Source organism: Populus nigra, chromosome 1, assembly GCF_951802175.1.
Source record: "Populus nigra chromosome 1, ddPopNigr1.1, whole genome shotgun sequence".
Lineage (NCBI taxonomy): Eukaryota > Viridiplantae > Streptophyta > Magnoliopsida > Malpighiales > Salicaceae > Populus > Populus nigra.
This window is the reverse complement of record NC_084852.1, coordinates 36,765,170-36,787,361: the sequence shown is the minus strand read 5'-3', so window position 1 is coordinate 36,787,361 and position 22,192 is coordinate 36,765,170. Positions and strand designations below refer to the sequence as shown.

Here is a 22,192-nt window from a genome sequence, read left to right as displayed (position 1 = left end):
CCTTTGGTTTTGTTGGTACTGCTGGGTCAACTATTGCCGAGAGTATAGAACTGATGAGGAAATCTGCTGCATGTTTCAAGTCATAGTCTGACTGCAACATGAAAGTTGGTCCTGGTCTCGTTACATTGATGTAAGCCTAGGACGAGTTTGTTTTGATCCCGGTGTCGCAAGCTTGATGAGTCTGAGATTCCACTTCGTATACTTTTAGCAAAACAAGTGTTGGTGCCAATCTTGTGCAGCCTTCTTCTATCCTGTGATTCTCAACGATCCAGAGTGCACGCAGGAATAGAAACCTTTTTCTATGGAGATTCAACATCCTATTTGGGAAGGGTTTTTCTGCATCGCGTTTCAATTATGCTGGTTTGATTGCTTTCAGAAAAGAGAGTCATTCAAGAAGGAAAGGGGGTGCTTGAAAATTTTGACAGGTAGTTTTACTGCGTTGAGAACTGATATGCTTCTTTTGGTAAAAGTTTTGGACTATGAAGTCATCCTTTGTCGTTGTAACTTAAGAGAGCAAGTTGGATTAGTTGGGTGTCCAATTTCAATATTACCCAGCGCAGTGCGCTGTTCTCTATGATGGTTGAAAATGGTCGAGCAAACAGTCCTGACCAGTTTAGATGAAGAAGATCCCTCCTATTTTGAACTGATAAAAAACCGATTTGTTTATAAAAAAAAATAGCATGTTTTTTTATATAAAAAAATGGCAAAATAATAGTTTTAAAAAGAAAGGGTGAAATAACATAGCTTGTATTTATTATTGGGAAATGTAAAATTCAAGCTTGTTGTTATTAAAAAAAATAAATTAAATGAGGTGGTATAAATTTCAATGAAGAGGGTGGGGAGAAAAAAAGATCATACCCTGTTTATTTGCTGAAAAGTAGTTTTTTTTTTTTTAAAGTGAATTATTTTTTGATATTTGATAGTATAATGTAAATAAGTTGAAAACACTTTCCAGTGTTTGGTTATGTCATGGAAAATGAGCTGAAAAATAACTTTTTAATGTTTTATTTTTTTCAAGTTTATTAAAATAATGAGGAACAAATCTTAAAAATTAAAAAGTTGAATAGGAATAAAATTGAAAAAAAATATAATTTCATAAATTATCTCAAATAAAATAAATAATAATCAAAATAATAGAGATCAAATCTAAACAAATAAAAAAATGAAAGATGAAGAAATTAAAATAATAATAATTATCATTTCATAAATTATTTCAAATAAAATAAGTAACAATCAAAAGAATGAGGACCAAATTTGTTAGATAAAAAATTTCAATTAAAAAATGATAAGGGAAAAACAAATAATAATTATAAAAATGAGGGTCAAAGTTAATATAAAAATTAAATTCTAAGGGAAGAAATTGAAAAAAAATATTCAAAACAAAATATATATAGCAATCAAAAGTTTGAGGACCAAATAGATATAATCAGCAAATAATATGATATTTTTAATTTTTCACAACTTCTGGAAAGTGTTTTTCGCTCAAAATAAAAGGAAAACACTTCCCTGAAAACCAAGCCAAATTTTTCTTTGACTGGAAAGTGTTTTCCGTTAACCAACTTTCATAATTAAAAACAAACATATGAAAGTTTGGAAAATGGTTTCCTAGAAACCATTTTCCATCAAACAAATGCCCCCTAAAGGTTTATTGAAATTCCGATTATAATACTATTAATACTATTAAAAAGATCTTGATGGGACAAATTCAATCAAAGAAAAATCACCGATGGTGACTTGAGTGTGTCACTTTTGACATGCAAAGATGACTCACTCGCTTTAGGTGACAAGTGTAACATATTTTGTTTATTATTGATGATTTTTTTTAGTATCTTTGGATTCGTGTTGCCGAGATTTTTTTGATGATATCAGTGGTGTTGTAACTAAAGCTTCGATGTGTTTTTAAAGTCTTTTTTTTCTTTCTTTCTTTTTTCTCACCTCTCTCTTCACAACTTACAATGAGGAGAGAAAAAAATAAAATAAAAAAGACATTAAATATGCATTAAAGTTTTAATTATGACATCACTAATACTATCAAAAAAAATTTAAAAAGATAAATTTAACGATATACAGAAAGCAAGTGAGCCACCAAACATCTTTGGGTGACAAGTGGAGCACACTTGATCATCACTAACGACATTTTTTAGTGTTATTAAATTTATTTTATTGAAGTTTTTCTTATTGAAGTTTTTCTAATTATGCTATGATATTATAATCATAACTTTGATATCTTGTCAATAATTTTTTCTTTTTTTTTTTTTTTCATTGTAATCTGTGATACATCATTTGAAATGCAGTATTTCTAAATAGTTCCAAGCTGGAATTTCATATTTTTTAATCACATGTACAATTTGTTTTAAAAATCGTACTAATAAGAAAAATAGCCTAGCTTCCATATTGTTCACGTGATTGGATAGCTCTCAATATATCTTGCGTGTTTTTTTTTTTTTCTGGTGAAATAGCACTATTAAAAAAGAAGATCAGGAAAGCCATCAATAAAAGGTGAAAAGAATGGTGGAAATGACACACCGGGATGGATCTTCTTTTGTTTCTAACCACAACAAAAAAGCAGCTCAGCAATTACAAAAACGTGCATAAAAATCCTATACGACCTCGGTGCTCTGAGAAAGTTATCCTACACTCTTTTTCGTTGTGCTAGGTCCCACATTCCACTTGTAGCGTTATGCAATCCGTGGATTTTTTTTTTCTAGCTTGATGTGTTTTAAAATATCTTTGAAAAAAAATAATTTTTATTTTATTTTTTAAAATTATTATGATATATTAATGTTAAAAATAATTTTAAAAAAATAAAAAAATATTATTTTTATATATTTTTAAACTAAAAATATTTTAAAAGCAATCAATAGTATTTATATTTTTTAAAAGTTGTTATTTAGAAATGTGGTTGTGATTTTTTTTATATGATTAAGAAGCATTTTAGTCACTCAACAGGAGAAAAACAATCACGAAAAACGTCTTTTATAATGGATTCACTACTTAAAAATGGTAATACATGACAATTTTGTTTAGAGGTAAATTAAAAAATTTAACAAATAAATATATTTTTTTCTAGAAAGGTCACTTAAAAGAAAAGGAAAAAAATCTTGAAATTAAAATATATTTGTAAGAATTAAAAAATAATTCAAGAATATATACATTCACTGCTGAATCTAAATCCTAATAATCTAATCGTTCAAATATATTTTTAATTTTTTTATTTAATATTTATCATTATTCTTCCTATAAGCTCTTTTTATATGGGTGTCTAGGATAGTTATAAAATTTGCTTTTTAAAGTATTTTTTATTTTTAAAAATTTATTTTTAATATTAATGTACAAAAACAATTCAGATTACAAAAAATAAATTAGCTTGCAGCAAAAACAAAAATTCAAAATTTGAGGACATCCTGCACCAAACATACATTTAATTTTATTTCAATATTTTGATTATAAGTAGAAGTATATTTTCCGTAAAATGATGATGTACCGAAAATTTAATTTGTTTTGTTAAAAAATAATTTTTTTTTATGTATTTTAAATTATTTTGTTGTATTAATCTTAAAAATAATTTTTTAAAAATAAAAAAAAATATTATTTTAATATATTTCAGTATAAAAAATATTTTTAAAAACAATCACAACCATATTTTCAAACAGTACACCACTGTTATTCAGATATTTTAAACAACTGTTATTCAGATATTTTAAACAAAGAGGGTAAAGCCATTTTCCTCTTCTGTGCCACCATGTCACCATGTCAATGGTTAGTTAAAAAACCACTCGATCATTATAATCGATCTGAACCGTTAAAAGAAAAATGATTGCGAGTGGTCATCTAATGGCAGCATCACCAAATAAATTTTATAGTTATTAGAAAATAATCAGTAATATTTATTTCACGAATTTATTTTAAAAAATAATGTAACTAGAAAAGAAAAATTATAAATATAAATATTCTTATTATATTTTATGGATCATAAATTTTAACTTTTTTAATTCTTGTTTTTTTCTTTAAAATAAATCTAAAAAATAACTATTAAAATATTACTGAATACTTCCTGCCATGAAATTTTTAGCTTCACCTTATCCATATTCTGCCTTTCTGCTTGACGCAAAAGCAGTGACCGAATTTCAACTCTTTCTGTATAATTACACTGTTGAACGCCAACTTTTCAACTCTTTCTGTCCCTGAATCTAATTTTAATTCTTTTCATTTGACTTTTTGGACAAGCAATTAGCCACTGAATTAGCTTCCTTATAGACATGAAGCACCTGCACCTCCCTGTCTCTTGACAATAAATCTCTAAACTGCATGGTTAAACTAGAATTCTTGTCAATGCAAAAATTATCTTTAGTGATAAAATTCAAAACATTTTTCCGGAATCCTCTGTGTAACAATCCTAATTTTTCCGGAAATCACCTCCAAACACATAAGCAAACTAGACAATTTTTATTTTTTTCATACAGTTTTCATATAAAAATCTATCGACATTTCAGCAGAGTCTTTCCTATGCCAGGAAGTCCCAAGTTATCGACATATAACATGTTTACACTTCTAATATCCTGCATCTCATAACTCAATCATGATCCAATCATCTTGGGTTTTATTCCCACAAACATCATCATCATCTCAACTATAATATTTATAACATACATTGAACAACAAATATCATTATAGAGGGATGAATGACATAAACACGCGTATAGGGAACATGATTATATGAATTACAGAGTGGAGTTTATCTATTCAAGTTTAAACGTTAATTATACAAAATAAGTTAATCAAATATTTCAATATTTACAAAATACAAGGTTATACTCCCTAGACTACATAATAAAAAGTGAACAAAAGCTAGAATCTACTCATGTCGTGCATGTGATGGTCCTGAAATAAAATACATATTATTGAAACATGAATGTTGCAATAAACATAGTAACATAAATATCCAATAATTTAAAAAGGTGGGCATATATTCTTATTCTATTCACTTCTTCATTTTTGTTTCCATGGGAACTCTTTCCCATTCAACTACTAAATTGTTTCATATTTTATTTCCAATTTCCATTTAAGATTCCATAAAATCAACCACATCTATTTCCACTTAACACATTCATTATCGATATCAATTTCACCGGTATCATCATCACCCTATAGGCGTAAATGCATAGTTATCTCCTTACCCAGGACCCTAACATACACTAAATATATAATAGTCGATACATGGTGATCCCCTTACCCGGGATCCTAATATACACTAAATGTATGATGGTCTATGCCCCATAAGCATCGATGCACAGTGATCCCCTTACTTGGGATCCTAACATACACTAAATGTATGCTAGTCCATGCCCTATAAGCATCGATGCATTATGATCCCCTTACCTGAGATTCTAATATACACTAAATGTATACTAGTTCATGCCTTATATCACACTTCTCATATTTTCTATGTCAGCGATACTTCCATCACTTGATAATTTACACGAAAAAAAATCATTCACCTTGACATATACATTCGGGATATTATCCGAAATAATAATATCTTTACGCAAACTTTCATCTTTTTATATAATATCTAACATTTTCTAATTCATATTTCACCTCAATAACATATTAAATCATGAAATTTATCTTAAAAGCATAGATGCGGATCACCTACACGCAGAAGAAGCTCTACTTGTGCTCCTCTGCTGCACCACGCCTGAGATCCTTCATGTAATCATAGGCATATCTCATAAATTATACTCATTCAAGGATACATTTCATAATAACCATATTAACTGCCAATACAAGTCTTTCTTTCAATTATTCATTTCTTTATATTTTATGTTATCTATTCATCTATTAATATCGTCATTCTTTTCCGACCATAATTATTATTACAAATTTCCATTTTGAATATGGCTCATTTCTTTTGGAAATTAAAATGTAATATCACATGTTCCCCGAGGTGGAAGGACCCAATTTTCACCCTTAATGCGTCTAGATAGTCGTTTTAGTGACTTTTCAAATCTGCCAGTAGAGGTCACATTCCGACATCTCCTCAGATTTTTAACTATATCCGAAGCTCAAGACTCCGTTTCAAGTGAGACTGGTCTCTTTGGAAAACTAAAACATGGCGCTACAAGTCCCATGAAAGGAGGAGAATCCAGTTCTACCTCCATGACACTTAAAATTACTCATCAATGAATCATACATACTACTCTATAGGGTCTAGCATGACCCAGTCTTGTTTGGTGACCCATAACTGGAGTTCTTTAGCTCTAAATTGAGCAAGGTCAATTTTCTAAATTATTCAACATTCAAAACCACAATTTCTATGAAGGAACCTGAACCTACTTTCCTTATCCTTCTACTCAAATTCTCTCTAAAAGTCTGGAGACGAATATGTCCAGATTCGTCAACCTTTTCATTTACACATAACATCCATAATTCAACCTCCTCTCTTTTATCTCGACCCTTAACCATATCACATACGATATAAGAGTGTTAAAAATATCTTTTAGGAGCCAATTTACTCTATTTATTGCAATCTTCCCTCTTATCTTAAAATATAATATTTTCATTGATTTACTAACTTTCCAAATAATGTTCTTTTAAACACAATCCCTGCTATTTCAACATGTATCTTTCCTTATTTCGGCATAATTAAACACACGTCATCAAGCTAAATATATCGAATTAAACATCTTCCCTCTTTGATGCATAATTGGCTGAAAGCATGACCTTAAGAAACCAAGAGCTCCCTTATTTCTTTCATGCTTATTTCATTCGATTCCACACATATTCACTTCACAAAACAATATATTATAATAGATTCAATAAGGAAAAACCACAATTCCCCTCTTTTCTCTTCATATGACCGCCCACCCTTTACTTAATTACTCGTACATTTTCTTTGATAAATCATCATGATTTCATACCCCCAATCACATACAACACATAAATTAACGTAATTTTAACAATTAATACATTTCCCCTAATTCAAATCTATGAACCCTAATCTAAAATTCAACATTAAGGCATTAATTCATAATTGAATTTGAAACGACTTATAGGACCACGTCTAGAACTCCTTACTTGGTAAGAATCAAGGTCTCGATCTTCAACCAATCAAAATTTTTTGACTCCCCTTTTTTTCAACGGCAGCCGACCCTCCTTCATCTTTCGTTGTTCAAATTTTCTTGTTAATCTCTTGCACATAAGTGTTTATTCTATTTATAAACCCTTAATCTTGGATGAGTTCTTAAAATTTTGGTGTTTTTCTCTTGATTTGACAAGAATAAATTCAAAACTCCCTCATTTTCTCTTAATATTGTTGCAAATTTTTGATAAGCAAAGGAAAGGGATATTTATACTCCATAATTTCTCTTATTTGCACTTAGGCTCCATTTTCTTTAAGTGTACTACTTTTACCCCCACATTCTTTTCTTTTTATAATTAAGCTATACCTCTTTTCATTTATTATAATTCCACCCCTCAACTTTTTAGTTAAGTTCATTTTCTTTAATTTAATCCAACCCTTACTATTTTCAGGTTAATTTATAATGTCTCAAAATATTTCATCCAAAAATTTATATCCGAAAATTTTTGAAGTCCTGTTTTTATTTAAATCTGTACATGAATTTCTTTGTTTTTATTTTTTATTATTTAGTTTGTAATTTTCATAAACATTTATTTTCTGGGATTTACACTCTAGACCAAGCTAAATTCAAACCATCAGTAACTGCCCACAGTTCTACACATACTAACGTGCAGATCCCAATATTAAGAGTAAAACCAACAATCCATATTCTCATATCATCCCTTATGACTCCACCTACACCAGCCATCATTGGGTTTTCTTTGCTATAACCATCCACATCAATCTTCACCCAACCTGTTGGAGGGTATCTCCATCCTGTAAACTCCATATGCTTGATATTATTTCTATTTCCAGATGCACAAGACATAAATTGTTCAATATCATCAACTAGCCTCTTGATTACCTGAATAGTGCCATTGGAAGAATTAGCAATAGAACCAAAAATTTGTTGGTTTCTCTCCTTTCATATCTGCCATAATGCAACACTGAATTCAATAAAAAAAAAATTGTTCTTAGAAAGGTTTAATTTTTTTTATTTGTCTTTTATGGTGCAATCCTGACCTTAGAATCCAGGTCGCATGTTTGGAAAGTATCCCATTTGAAAAGAGCCAATGTATTGGGGTTCTTATTTTTTTTAATCTGGCACTGAGGCTAACCTGCCAAACTCGTGATTTGGATCATGAGATCGGAATAACTCTATAAAAAATAAATAAAAAAATTATGAAACTCAATTTTCAACCAACCTAATATTGAATGATGAAATTAAAAAAAAAATTAATTGGAAAACGCAATCTAAAAACCTTGATTAAAGTATTAAATTCATGATTTAGATTATAAGATACAAATAAATTAATAAAAAAATAAAATATTTTTATAAAATCACACTTTGACTTATCTAATATTAAAAATTATAAAATATACTAAAACACATCAGTGTTTTACTGTGGATTGCACAGTGCAGTGCACAGTAAAACACTGATGCCTTCTTCTTCTTTTTTTCGTTTTTTTTTACACTTATGTCTTTAGTTTTTTTTAAAAAAAAATTTCTGTTTTTTTTTTTCATTTTTAATGTCTTTCGAGTTTTTTTTCCTTTGTATTTTTTATTTTAATGATTTTATTTTAATTTTTTTTTTGTTAATGTTAAATTTTTTTATTTAGTTATAAGACTCTCAAGACATGGATCCCGGGTTTAACGGGTTAACCTGATTTGACGAGTTAACTTTAATTTTTTATTTTGCTTTTTTTCATTTTAATTAATTTTTTTCGTTTAGTTTGTTAATGTTGAATTTCTTTCTATTTAACTATAAGACTTTTATGACACATATCCCGGGTTTGATGGGTTGACCTGGTTTTGGACTGCACAGTGCAGTCTACAGTCCGAAGGCTGAGCTGTCTTTTTTTTTTTCTTTTTTTTTTCCCATTTTTTTATTTCATTTTTTATGTCTTTCAGGTTTTTTTTTGCTTTTTTCTTTGTTTTTTTTTCTTGGTTTTTTCTTTAGCTTTTTTCTTTTTTTTTCTTTTAGTGAATTTTTTTGGTTAAATTTAGTTTGTTAATGTTAATTTTTTTTATTTAGTTATCAGACTTTCATGACACAAATCCCGAGTTTGACGAGTTAACCCGGAATTTTTTTTATTTTAATTAATTGTTTTAGTTTATTTTAGTTTGTTAATGTTAAATTTCTTTCTATTTAATTATCAGACCTTCATGACATGTATCTCGGGTTTGACGGGTTAACCCAATTAATTCTGGGTTAACCCGTCGATTTTTTTTTTCTATTTAGTTATCAAATTTTCATGATGCGAATCCTAGGTTTGACGGGTTAACCTGGTTTGAAGGATTAACCCAGTTAATTCAGATTTGTTTTCTTTTTCTTCACAGTGTAGTCCACAGTGAAAAGACTGATGCATTTTGTTTGTTTTTATTTTTATTTTTTTCCTTTTTAATTAATTTTTTCGTTTAATTTAGTTTGTTAATGTTAAATTTTTTTTATTTAGTTATCAAATATTCATGACACGGATCCCGGGTTTGACGGGTTAACCCAGTTAATTCTGGGTTAACCCGTCGATTTTTTTTCCTATTTAGTTATCAAACTTTCACGACACGAATCCAAGGTTTGAAGGGTTAACCTGATTTAAAGGGCTAACCCAGTTAATTCAGATTTTTTTTCCTTTTTTTCATTAGTTTTTTTTTCCTGTTGTTTTTTTTCTTTGTTTTTTTCTTTTTAATTAATCTATTTAATTATCACACTTTTATAACACGACCTTGCAGCCACAACCACATTCAAGGCTATTGAGTTTGGTATTACAGCCAGACCCACTTAAACTTGAGTCATACAAGTTTAATGTTATTTTTAATATTATTAATATTACTTTTGGGTTAGGCGTTGCAGCCGAACCCAAGATTCTTGGAGTATAGCGTTGCAGAAAGACCTAATATTTTTAGATTTTTTTTTGATATATTTTATATAAAAAAAATACTCCACGGCAATCGTGGGTCATGTAACTAGTTAAAACAGAAAGGAAATCCATGAAACTTAATCATCAATGGCAGAAGTAATCATATAACGGGGACCATGGAAGGAAATGAACAAACAACTCACGTGCGAAGGCATATGGAGTGGAGGTAGATAAGCCTTTTATATATAAAAAATAAAATTATGAAAGGCTTTGCAAAGAAGAGCTTGCTAATATATATATAAAATGCTATAATCTTATTAAAAAAGTAAAAACTAAATAGCATTTAATAAAATAATATCTTAAATATATTTTTGATTAATCTATTACAATAGTTTTTTAACAAGTAGATTTTAATAAATACAAATCTTAAATCTTAAATATCTTCTTATAATTATATATATATATATATATATATACATGTATGTATGTATTTATTTTTATTTTTTTCTTAAAAAACTCACCTATAACAAACCTCTTTAATCTTCACTAAGTCATACTTCATTCGTGGAACAAACAAGAAATTCATTATATAGATGTAATATTCATTAGTATTAAATGTTTGTTTGATATTGAGATATATGATATTTTTTAAAAATATTTTTAATTTAAAAATATATTAAAATATTTTTTTTATTCTTATACGTGTACATCAAATTAATTAAAAAAATAAATCTATATTTTTTCAAAACAAACACATTTAAAAAAAGCTTATATAGATAAAAGTGACTTTACTCGCAAACAGGGTCAAATGCAACAAGAAAAAGGATATTCTCTATCTTATCTTATCATTGTTTGATTTGTTTCTGATTCTTCTACAAATTGGATGTTCGAGGAAATCGATTTGCTTGATAAAGAAGAGCGTTAACATTTTATCGGGCCCACTACCTGCGTCAGGCCAATGGAATGTTAGGAAACAAAAGATTGCCACAGCAGACTTTTCCTTGGTGGAAATTCATGCAATCGCAAATCACAGTGTATAAAATAATTTGAAAACTAATTTAATGTTTAAAATATTGACCACATTAATTTAATGTAATGGGAATTACAGTAGTAGAAAATTTTAAATTCTGGCTAATTTCTTAACCATACCTTTTATTTACCCAAAAAAAAAAGAGCTCCTGTAATTAAAATTAAAAACAACGAATAAGAATAATTTCACTTCTCTCCCACCGAAAAAGCTAAGTCAAAATTATCTGGAAAATTCCCACGTCGGAGGATACAGTAATAAAATGTTTTTATTTTTTTTTTAATTTTAAATTATTTTGATATGATAATATAAAAATAAATTTTAAAAAACAAAAAAAAATATTATTTTATTATATTTCTAATTAAAAAATACTTTAAAAGTCATTATTCGGAACACGCATATAAATAATTTTAGACTGATTTATTTTTTTCAGTTAAAAAACATTTTTTTATTTTAAATTATTTTTAAATGTTTTTATATTTAAAAAATATTATTTTAAAAAACTTATAAATAAAAAACACTTTAATCAATGTGAACGACTTTTCAAAATCCAAATAAAAAAAAGTCGTGAGAAAAGCGTCTTGAAAAGCACAAAACCATTGAAGTTATAAATGTCCATGTCGCTACCTCACTTACCTGTTATTACGTGTATGCAAGCTGCTAGCCACCACCAAACCAAACTTAATTTCCTTCCCTTCCCTTTTATAGCTTCAACAAACTGCATCCCTATCGATCTATTTACCAGAAGAACATCCAAGTCCAGCCCTCTCCCTTTCTCTTTGCTATTTTGTAGAGTCTGGTAGTTTTAACAAAAGAAAATGAAAGGAGTGGATCACTTGGCTCACGAGAGGAACAAGGCTGAGTTCGATGTGGATGCGATGAAGATCGTGTGGGCTGGTTCTCGCCACGCCTTTGAACTCTCAGACCGCATGGCTCGTCTGGTCGCCTCCGATCCGGTATTCTTCTTCCCCCTCCTTTTGAGTTGATCTCTGCTGGACTAATTGGAGTTTCACTGAAGCTTCTTCACACTAATTTTTAGCATTAATTATTTCAGCTGCAAGTGATCAATTATTATTATTATTATTATATTGTTCAGGCTCATTTAATAGTGATAAAATTTTTTTCCTCTGATATGATTTAATTAGTTTACTATGTTGAGGGTTTGTAGGCGTTTCAAAAGGATGGCAGAACTCGGCTAGGGAGGAAGGAATTGTTCAAAAACACTTTGAGAAAAGCAGCTCATGCTTGGAAACGTATCCTTGAGCTTCGCCTTACTGGTCCGTCCGTCTTTTACTGGGGAGCTGACATTGTTTTGCAATGCTGCTCCTCCCCTCCCTTAAATTCTTTGTTATATTTCATCTTTTGGCTTATGGTCCAACTTTGGAAGCTGTGTTATTACAGAAGAAGAGGCTGGGTGGCTAAGGAGTTTTGTGGATGAACCTTCTTTTACGGATCTTCATTGGGTAAGCTTTACAGTCTAGTCTACACCTTGTTTTGCATCAATTGTTGCTTTCTCGATATGTTTGCTAATTTGATAATTAAAGTTGAAGGTGCTCTTTTCCATGCTCATTTCTTGATGATTATAAACAAGGTCTCTGAGTTCTTTTCTTTTCTATTTTCCCTTGTGTGTGTGTGTGTGTTGTGGGCAGGGAATGTTTATACCTGCTATTAAAGGACAAGGCACTGATGAGCAGCAACAGAAGTGGTTGCCATTGGCATATAAGATGCAGATAATTGGCTGCTATGCACAAACTGAACTTGGTCACGGATCCAATGTTCAAGGGCTTGAAACAACTGCAACCTTCGATCCTGAGACGGATGAGTTTGTCATTCATAGTCCTACATTAACTTCATCCAAAGTAAGTAAATTGGTCATTAAGAGCCTACTTAATTTCATTGAGATAGATTAATCGATTATGTATGAGACTGATCTAATATCATGTATGGAGACTGGAGAGAAGTGTTCATATTTTCATGCTAATGTGGTTGCACATTCATGTGATGCATGGAAATCAATTTGCTGCAAGTGTGAAATATTGAATTGAAACAGGATTGAGATTTTTCATTCTTCTTATTTGAGAAGGATCCTATCCTTACTTCACCCTGTTTTGCAGTGGTGGCCTGGAGGATTGGGTAAAGTTTCCACACATGCTATTGTTTATGCACGCCTTATAACCAATGGTCAAGAACATGGAGTGCATGGTAAGCACCAAACCATTTTTTCTAAATCCCTTTCTGAAAAGGGTCCACAAAGTATTAATTAGTTGTATTAAAATGTAAATTTCAGGTTTTATTGTCCAGCTTAGGAGCCTGGATGATCACATGCCTCTTCCAGGCATAACCATTGGTGATATTGGAATGAAATTCGGAAATGGGGCATACAACACCATGGATAACGGTGTATTGAAATTTGATCACATACGCATCCCAAGGAACCAGATGCTGATGAGGTTGGTACTTCACATGCCTCTCCCCTTTCTCTCTTTCCTCATAGAGCTTTGAGATGTCATAAGGTTCTTGTAGGATCATAATTGGCCATCTTGAACCGACCCCTCTTCTAGAATTTGCATCGAAATGATCGGTGGCTTCTTTTTGTTCTGCATTAATTAATAGTGAAATTTGACACTTTTCTAAAAGGTGTAAGAGAGTTTCAGATCATGATCTTTCATAACACCAGAATTTTACATGTTGTGATTTTTTTCTTCTGAAGTTTGCTTTGAACAATGCAGAGTGCTGCAGGTCACAAGGGAAGGGAAATGTGCGCAATCCAATGTTCCACGGCAGTTGATTTATGGCACCATGGTGTTTGTGCGGCAGACAATTGTAGCTGATGCTTCTACTGCTTTATCTAGGGCAGTTTGTATTGCTACAAGGTATAGCGCTGTTCGCAGACAATTTGGTTCACAGGATGGTGGTATGGAGACTCAGGTATACTTCAAAACCTTTCTTTATTAGTTGCTATCATCATCTTGGGACGCTTTTGTTAAATATCTCAGAGGCAACTTTGTTCCAATAAATTTACTGGTAGTTGGTGAGTACCATTTAATTTATTGTTTGCTCAATTTAGGGTAAGCTGGTAATTGCTGGAAGATTGCTACTGAGAAGATCTTAGTACCTCTGCCCAGTTGGCAGTGGGGTTGGCTATTTAATCCAAACCAACCTGACATGGGATGGGGGACGTGGAGGTCTTCTCACAACCCGCCAAGCTCCCAAACCCCTTAATAACTATTTATCATAACTTTTTTTTTTAATAATGTCCATGTATGTTATTAATTTACAATGTTTCATTACTCGCAAAATTTGTGCACTGATATATTAATAAATGTCAAAAAAGGAAAACAAATGCATATTTGAGGGTATAGAACCTGCCACTATTGAGGGTGAAGCAGTGAAGGCAAAAACCCCCTGCCCAGATCTTTTGGTATCCTAGTTAGAATAGAAATTTGTTAGATGATATACCCAATTGTGAAGACTGCCATGGATATAGATTTCATGACATATGCATGTAACCAATACAAGGTGTCCATGTTTCTCTATTTTTACAGGTTGAAATGGCTGTATATACCCTGTTACAACTTATGTTGAAATGACTATTTTGGTAATGTGTCTGTATCTTTTGTTTCTATGATCCAAACTAAAAAGTATAATCTTGAAAACTGTGTTAGAAAGTGTTCATGCCCCCCTCTCTCACCACTATTCATTGGATATTGGTATTTAGTTGCCCCCAGAGAATGTTTCTAATTGTCTTGCTATCTACTTTGTTTTAGGTGATTGATTACAAAACTCAGCAAAGTAGACTATTTCCTTTGCTGGCTTCTGCTTATGCATTCAGATTCGTTGGTGAATGGTTGAAATGGCTTTATACGGATGTGACCCAGAGATTGCAAGCTAATGATTTTTCTACATTACCCGAGGCTCATGCATGTACTGCGGGTTTGAAATCTTTGACTACTACTGCCACTGCTGTATGTAACTATCACTGGCATTTTTCTACTAAAATCTATCAGTTGGTTTCCCTTTTCTTCAAACTTGGTTGGGTGTTGCTCTCTGAAGGATTGGCAATACTGAGGTTTCACAAGCCAAGCAGTTAATGTGCTTTTGACCTTTCATTGAGTTTAAACTTGGCAATCTTAATTTAAAACTAAACCCATGGCCCAATGCTCTTCTGAGCATACTTGACTCCCAATTTTTAGCTGTTTCCGCATACTTCGTTGAATTGTTTCCCCAGAATAACACTATTCTGGAAGGATGGCCTGCATTGTTCTAGCTATTCTATCTTGCTTATTCAATTATGCTCTTGCGCTTAATTATTTTATCCTCGTACACACAAAACTCTTGTGTGTGCTTGAACTAGGTCCAGATGGTAGAGTTCCCTAGTATTAGCTTCAAGCATGACACTTTTTTGTCTGTTTCTTATTTGTTATGATTGCTCTTACACACCAATTTTTTAAGACTTAAGTTCTCTTTGGCTGCAGGATGCTATTGAAGAATGTAGGAAACTTTGTGGTGGCCATGGTTATCTTTGTGCCAGTGGGCTTCCTGAATTGTTTGCAGTGTATGCCCCTGCCTGTACATATGAAGGAGACAATGTTGTGCTCCTTTTACAGGTATATGGAACCTGGGGTATCATCATTCTCGTATTTAATAATATCTGTGTTTTCATTTTAGATATGGCAACAGGTAATGGTTAAAGTATTTCTTTGATAGAAGAAGGCAGATTATGCTTTAATTCCATTTATTTTCTTATGATAAAACCCTGGATTGAGCTTGATATACAAACATGGGAGAATAAAAATTACAGATCAATCGCCCGTGTAATAATGTACATGATTTGACCTCTGCACGTTCATGGGCATAGAAAGGGAAGATTTCACAGCCAGGATGGGAATTAACAATGGCTGCACTTAAAAATCTCCATACACCCAGGGAACTGTCTCTGAATCCTTTTCTGTGTCCTAGCACATAGCAGATAGGAAAAGATCCTTGTATAGGATACAGGAAAAAAAAGAAGAGAAGAAATTAGGTCTGGACTATCGACTAAAAAGCTTGCCTAGGAAACTTGAATTGGATACTGAGCACCAGACTCTCTGAGTGAAAGGCAGCCAAATTGAAACCCCTCAAAACTGCTGACCAAATTACTTGGCCCTTACCACTCATAAAATGCAGGGAATCTAACACATTTGATTTAGGAGGCTTATGATGCACATCCATACTGAGATAGTAGAGGATGGGCTGTAAGTTTGTAACATGATACATGGAGAACTGGTGGCTGGACTTTGTCATTCATCTTTTCTGAAAGATGATATTCTAGGCTAATTTAGTTTTCCTGCCATGCCTTCACATATTCAAATATGTAATTCATCTAAAATAATTTGATCTGTTTTTGACATTCTACTTAAAAAAACATTTTCTGTAGGTTGCAAGGTTTCTTATGAAGACTGTTTCTCAGCTTGGTTCTGGAAAAAAGCCCGTTGGAACAACAGCTTATTTGGGACGAGTCCAGGATCTCTTACAGTGTTGTTGTGATGTTCAAACGGGTAATGTCTTATTAGTTTCTTTTATATTATGTGTTTCCTTGTGCTTTCTTTATTTTGAACGATAAGTTAATTATATTAAATCAATAGGAGTTTAGGCTTAATGAATCTAAATTCTTGGACATATTTGATTAGATGGTGCTTGTTGGTTTCCAAATAGACTTGCTCTTTGATCACAATTTTATCCAACCTATTTTTCTCCAAAATATCAACTCACTGGATGGCCAGTGAGCAGTTCTCTTGGAATCTTATATGCATGTGCTGAAGTACGTGTTATTTATTCCATAAATGCAGCTGAGGATTGGTTAAAGCCTAGTGTAGTGCTGGAGGCATTTGAAGCCAGGTCTGCCAGGATGTGCGTTGCTCGTGCTCAAAATCTTAGCAAATTTGAAAATCCTGAAGATGGTATGTTTTCTATTCCTTGATTTAGGTAGAAGTATTTTCCTGTCAACTCTCTTCTCTTCATTTATTACTTTGTTTCTACCAAATATGTGAGATGAGCACTTGAAGATGTTTGGAACAAAGGGAATTTTTTTTTGAGTCCATGACAACATTTTATCAACCCCTACTGGCGGCTAATTCGACAGATTTTTTGGCCTGCAATTTTTGGTGTTAGATTGAGCTGATAGAAATACTGGAGTTTGATTATGAAATTGAAATTGCTGCATTCTACTGGTTATATGTTCCCCTCATGCACCAAAAGAGTAGTTTTTTGGTTCTTTCAAGGTCACATGTTTTTTGATGGATTACATACCTTTAACCTTATTCATCCTTTTGCTTCAGGTTTTGCTGAACTCTCCGCTGATCTAGTTGAGGCTGCTGTTGCTCATTGCCAATTAATTGTTGTTTCCAAGTAAGTTCATTCATCTTCATGTGCCACTTAAAACTTGTCATGTCAGATTTAACAAACCATGGACGATAGGCATTTGGCTCTCTGGTACACATGAATAGAACTGAAGCTTGTTACTGAATTTACCTTCCTAACCATTTTTTTAACAAGCAAATATGCATCAGTGGTTGGTTGTTAGTGGTAGGAGGAAGGAGGAACCTGACTTAACACCTGCCATGGCAAGGGATGAATCTGACCACCACAACAAAGATGAGGGGTAGCGTGGCCACCACCTCTTGCATGGGGTGTAACAAGTTCGTTTCCTCCTAGGAATTGAACCCATGACCTCTTGGTACATACCAAGAGGCCACTACCATGGATCCAAAGGCCTATACATTGTTAACCATTTGTGCTGTATCAATATCTGGTGTTTGAGAAAGTGATGCATGTATGGCTCTGATTTTTGAGCAAATTAGCGAGCTCTCTGTATCATATTGTCTGCAAAGCGTGATCTGAGAAGTCCAATCTTGATATAATCCATGATATTTTACTTTCTGCAATTTTTGGTGATTTGGTTTTTCCTGATTCTTTATATTTTCTCCATTTTCCTTCTCTTCCAGGTTCATTGACAAATTACAGCAAGATATACCAGGAAAGGGGGTGAATCAACAGTTGCAGAATCTATGCTACATCTATGCTTTAAACCTTCTTAACAAATATCTGGGTGATTTCCTCTCCACTGGCTGCATTACCCCAAAGCAGGCTTCACTCGCAAATGATCAGCTGAGATCTTTGTATTCCCAGGTTATTTTCCAGTGATTTATTCAATTTATCCTTTTTCTAAGCTCTATTTCTGATTAGTGATGTCATGGATTAGATCCGTCCCAATGCAATTGCACTTGTCGACGCATTTAATTACACTGATCACTACCTTGGTTCGGTTCTCGGCCGCTATGATGGAAATGTGTATCCCAAACTTTATGAAGAAGCGTGGAAGGATCCTCTGAATGACTCGGTTGTGCCTGATGGCTACCATGAATATGTTCACCCTATGCTGAAGCAACAGCTCCGTAATGCAAGACTCTGAAAAGTGAGTGCTGTGCTGTTGGCTCCATACGCTTTGAAGTTATGAATGATAGAGCTAATAAGGTTACTTAGACCGTAACCACCAGGAAGGTCAAGGTTGGGCTTTATTTTCTTAGTCAGAAGCTATTGTATTTGTATCATCCAACAGAAAATATGGTTGGTATATTTATTTTTCTCCGGCTCCTGGTTGTGACAAATGAGCCGTGGATATTAGCAAGATTTGTTGATCTTGTCATCTTTTATCATTCCGCATCATTTTTTCCTTGGCCTCTTCTTCCCTCTTTTAAATTTTAAAATTACGATTCATCACTCCCCCATCAGAAAGTATAGTTAATTTCCGTTTACAGATCAAGCAAATCTGGTCAAGCTTTCCTCTTTCCTTTGTATTTGCTGCTCTCATTGTTGTAGTGGTTTGAGGGAGAATGGTGCGTGGACGACATGATTTACACTTGTTTCTCCCAATCGTGTGTTGTAGGCCGGAATTCAAACTTCTTGATGAATAGGCCTAATGAATGAAAACATAACTTAATGAAAATTTTGCGTTTTCGTCGAAGTAGGATTTCACGACGGCAGCTCGTCCCAGGTCTAGAGAGGATGCAATTCCTCGCATAAAAAAGAAAGAATTAGCGGCCTTTTGCCTACTTCGGTTTGGACTACCAAATTGAGGAGTAGTCCATGAGAGAAATCGCTGAACATTTTATTGAAAGCTGCCCCATTATTTTTTTGAGAACATTTTACTGTACGTTCTTTCATTCTTACTGCTGCTGCTGTTTCGTTTTTTTTTTTTTAACTGCTAGTGCAAATTCGAACAAAGGAATACCTCGGAAAATCTATTGGACTGGAGGCTTGATGTGGGTTACAAGTAAGTTTATTTACTACATTATTGTCTGAAGTCTGAGTTTATAAGAGGTTGCAAGGATTTTATTTATTTATTTATTTAATGCATTAGTGTAGCAGATTACTATTATATTGCTGTAAACCTGTAGGCATTCTTTAATTTTTATTGCCACTTTTTGAAAATATACCAAATAGGTATTGATCTTCTTACGATGATTTGATATTTTAGAAGGTGTTGGTTTCCTACTTGATACAGGACTTGTCATTATTCCTAGCTTGGTCTTGCTTTAGATGTATTTAGTTTTTTTTCTTTCTTAAATACTAGTGTCATGTGTGTTTTCAAAAACATATTGTGTTAGTGTGTGGGCTGAGTTACCACCAAAATATGAACCGTGTGGGTGCATATAGGTTAGCCACTGTAGATTGTGTGGCAACATATGTGTGGTAGCTTGGTTTACGTGAGTTGAAAATTAAATTATAAATATTTTTGATATTAGATAAAAACTAGTATTTGTTATTAATTCGGGATTTATTTAGAGAATCATAGACTTCTGTTTATTTGAAAAATGCTAGACTTGAAAATCTTAGGAGCCGCCAATCGCGTGAGCGCCAACTTCAAAATCAAGAGACATTTGATAATCTATTCACACATTTCATAATTAAAGAGTATAATGAAGTGGACATTTAATAGAGTTGAATTCAAATTTCTTCCTCTAATTGTCTATCCATTCATAACTAACTACTTGATTTTTTATTTAGTTAAAAAATAAAATTAATATTATTTTGATAAAAAATCAATTATAATCCTTTTTTTTATTAATCTTTCTTTGTTTTAATTTTTTTAGATTGTTTTTTTTAAGTCTTATCCTTTTTTATTTGATTTGATTTTGTATTTATGTTAAATATAGTACTCATTCTCTTGAATTTTTTTTTTTCTTTGTTTTTTCATTTCATTAATTTTTTTCTTGGATTTAATTCTTATTTTTTTATTTGTTTTTTTCTTTTAATTTTGTCTCTCAGCATTTTATTTCAGTTTTAATCCAATTTTGCTTACTATTCTTCTAATTACTCTTTTTTTAATCATTGTTATTTTTTATTTTATTTTCTGATTAAGTTTCTAATTATTTTTTTCATTAATTTTTATATAAGATTTAATTATTATTGTTTTGATTGCTATTTATTTTTTTAATTTTTTGATGGTTAATAATTTTGTTCAAGGTTTGTTTTTTGGTCTTCTGTATGGTCATCTCAGTTTCATAACCAAAGTTTATGGTTTCGAAGATTGGTCCGATTTAACTTTAATTATTATTTTTTAATTTTTTTTATTTCATCATTTAATTTTAGGCTATTGAGTTTTTAGCTTTTTATTTATTTATTTTATGAGGTTATCCTGAATAGTGGGTTAATTAAGTTAACTCGAGATTATTCAGTTATTATCCTTTAAATTAAAAAAATTAACCCCACCATACACAGACCAAAAAAAATCTAGTGCAAGTCTATTACCCCTCAAGTCTTAACTCACCTCTATCTTTAACTGATAGGACGTCCCTTGGTGTTCAATTTGATACAAGTCATAATCTGGGGAGGCTCACAATATTGAAGCCTGAAGGATACTTATAAAAATAAATAAATAAGTAGGGAGGAATAATAAAGGGTAACCCTTAATAATAAAGGGTAACCCTTAATAATAGTTTTGCACGCACGAGAAACACAAATTAGTTAGCTCTATGAGTCCTTGTTTCTGTAATTTCGAACATAACCCAATAAGTCAACTAAAGATTTAACATAATTTGTATGTAATTTGCAGATATTGATGGATGAAAAGTGAATCTACAAAGTTAAGGTTTAATATAAAAGAATAAATATTAGTAGCATCAGCCAACAATTTATAAGGGTACTAACTAAGATGGCTATCATCACTATCTAACAGTTTTAAACTTATTATCAACTTTGACATGCCATGTGTTTTACTAAGCTGATCACCATCCACTTAACTTGAACGACATGTACAAATTGACAACTACTACTGTGTGTATATATATATATATATAAAAACACTGACGGGCCTTGGTAAAATGAATGTTTTTGCTCTTCGCAGCGCAAGTAAAATAAAAGCAAAATAATTGGCAAAATAGTCTTTTCATATAATTGAATTGACATTATAAAATTGAATGAGATAATTAGATTTTTCATATTTTTATTACACATTAAAATTACTAAATTACCCATTAAAAAAATAAACATAAACCGGAATCAAGGGAGTTGTTTTACTTTTCGTCTTCTTCTGCACCATGTAATTACTTAACTAGATTTTATTTCATTTTTAACTTTCTTCCAAGGTCTTTTTTTTATCATTTTATTATGGATTTTATGTAATTATCAAATGGAACGGGTGCAATTGACTTCTAACACATATAAAATATATTTTTTTAAAAAAATAGTTAACGTATGCAATGCTAGTACGTGGAAGAGTCCATGCTTTTTGAATGACACATGCACTTTTTTTGTTGTATAAATGTTGCCTTCCATAGTGGTGTTAGGAGCGATACAATGAGGGCTTACCGGTGGTGGGGAGCATGTTGGCATCCAGCAGTGTGACTTCAATGGATTTGTTTTTCTCTTTATCTCTTTTTTCTCTCTTTTTTCATTGGTAAAATACAAAAATTTTATTTTTTTATACAATTTAGTCTTTATTTTTTTTATTACTACTTATTGTTGTTATTATTTTTCTTTTATTTTTTGTAAGTTAATTTTTTTTTAATTTCACCCCTCATCATTTGATTTTATTTTTTTTTTCAAATTTGATCTCTATTCTTTTAATTGCTATTTATTTTATCATTTTCTTAATTTAACTTTGTTTTTAATCTCATCCCTCAATATTTGATTTCAATTTATTTTTA

The 22,192-nt window shown here is 31.6% G+C and overlaps 1 protein-coding gene across 1 annotated transcript; it reads left to right on the top strand.

Moving 5' to 3' along the window:
• The first annotated feature begins 11,630 nt into the window (after window positions 1–11,630).
• LOC133673534 (peroxisomal acyl-coenzyme A oxidase 1-like) lies at window positions 11,631–18,717 on the top strand. The gene is made up of 14 exons (XM_062094399.1): window positions 11,631–11,962; window positions 12,175–12,283; window positions 12,408–12,469; window positions 12,656–12,865; window positions 13,121–13,208; window positions 13,294–13,456; window positions 13,736–13,934; window positions 14,774–14,971; window positions 15,482–15,613; window positions 16,423–16,543; window positions 16,835–16,945; window positions 17,324–17,393; window positions 17,990–18,173; window positions 18,247–18,717. The coding sequence occupies exons 1-14, from the start codon at window positions 11,825–11,827 to the stop codon at window positions 18,454–18,456; spliced, it is 1,995 nt and encodes a 664-aa protein (XP_061950383.1). The 5' UTR covers window positions 11,631–11,824; the 3' UTR covers window positions 18,457–18,717.
• The last annotated feature ends 3,475 nt before the right edge of the window (window positions 18,718–22,192 follow it).

What these genes read in the sequence shown, in the direction of transcription:
- LOC133673534 (XM_062094399.1), top strand. Translation starts at nt 11,825, where the DNA reads ATGAAAGGAGTGGATCACTTGGCTCACGAGAGGAACAAGGCTGAGTTC. An exon ending in GTCTGGTCGCCTCCGATCCG is followed by an intron (nt 11,963 to 12,174) that starts GTATTCTTCTTC and finishes GAGGGTTTGTAG; the next exon opens with GCGTTTCAAAAGGATGGCAG. An exon ending in TCAAGAACATGGAGTGCATG is followed by an intron (nt 13,209 to 13,293) that starts GTAAGCACCAAA and finishes TGTAAATTTCAG; the next exon opens with GTTTTATTGTCCAGCTTAGG.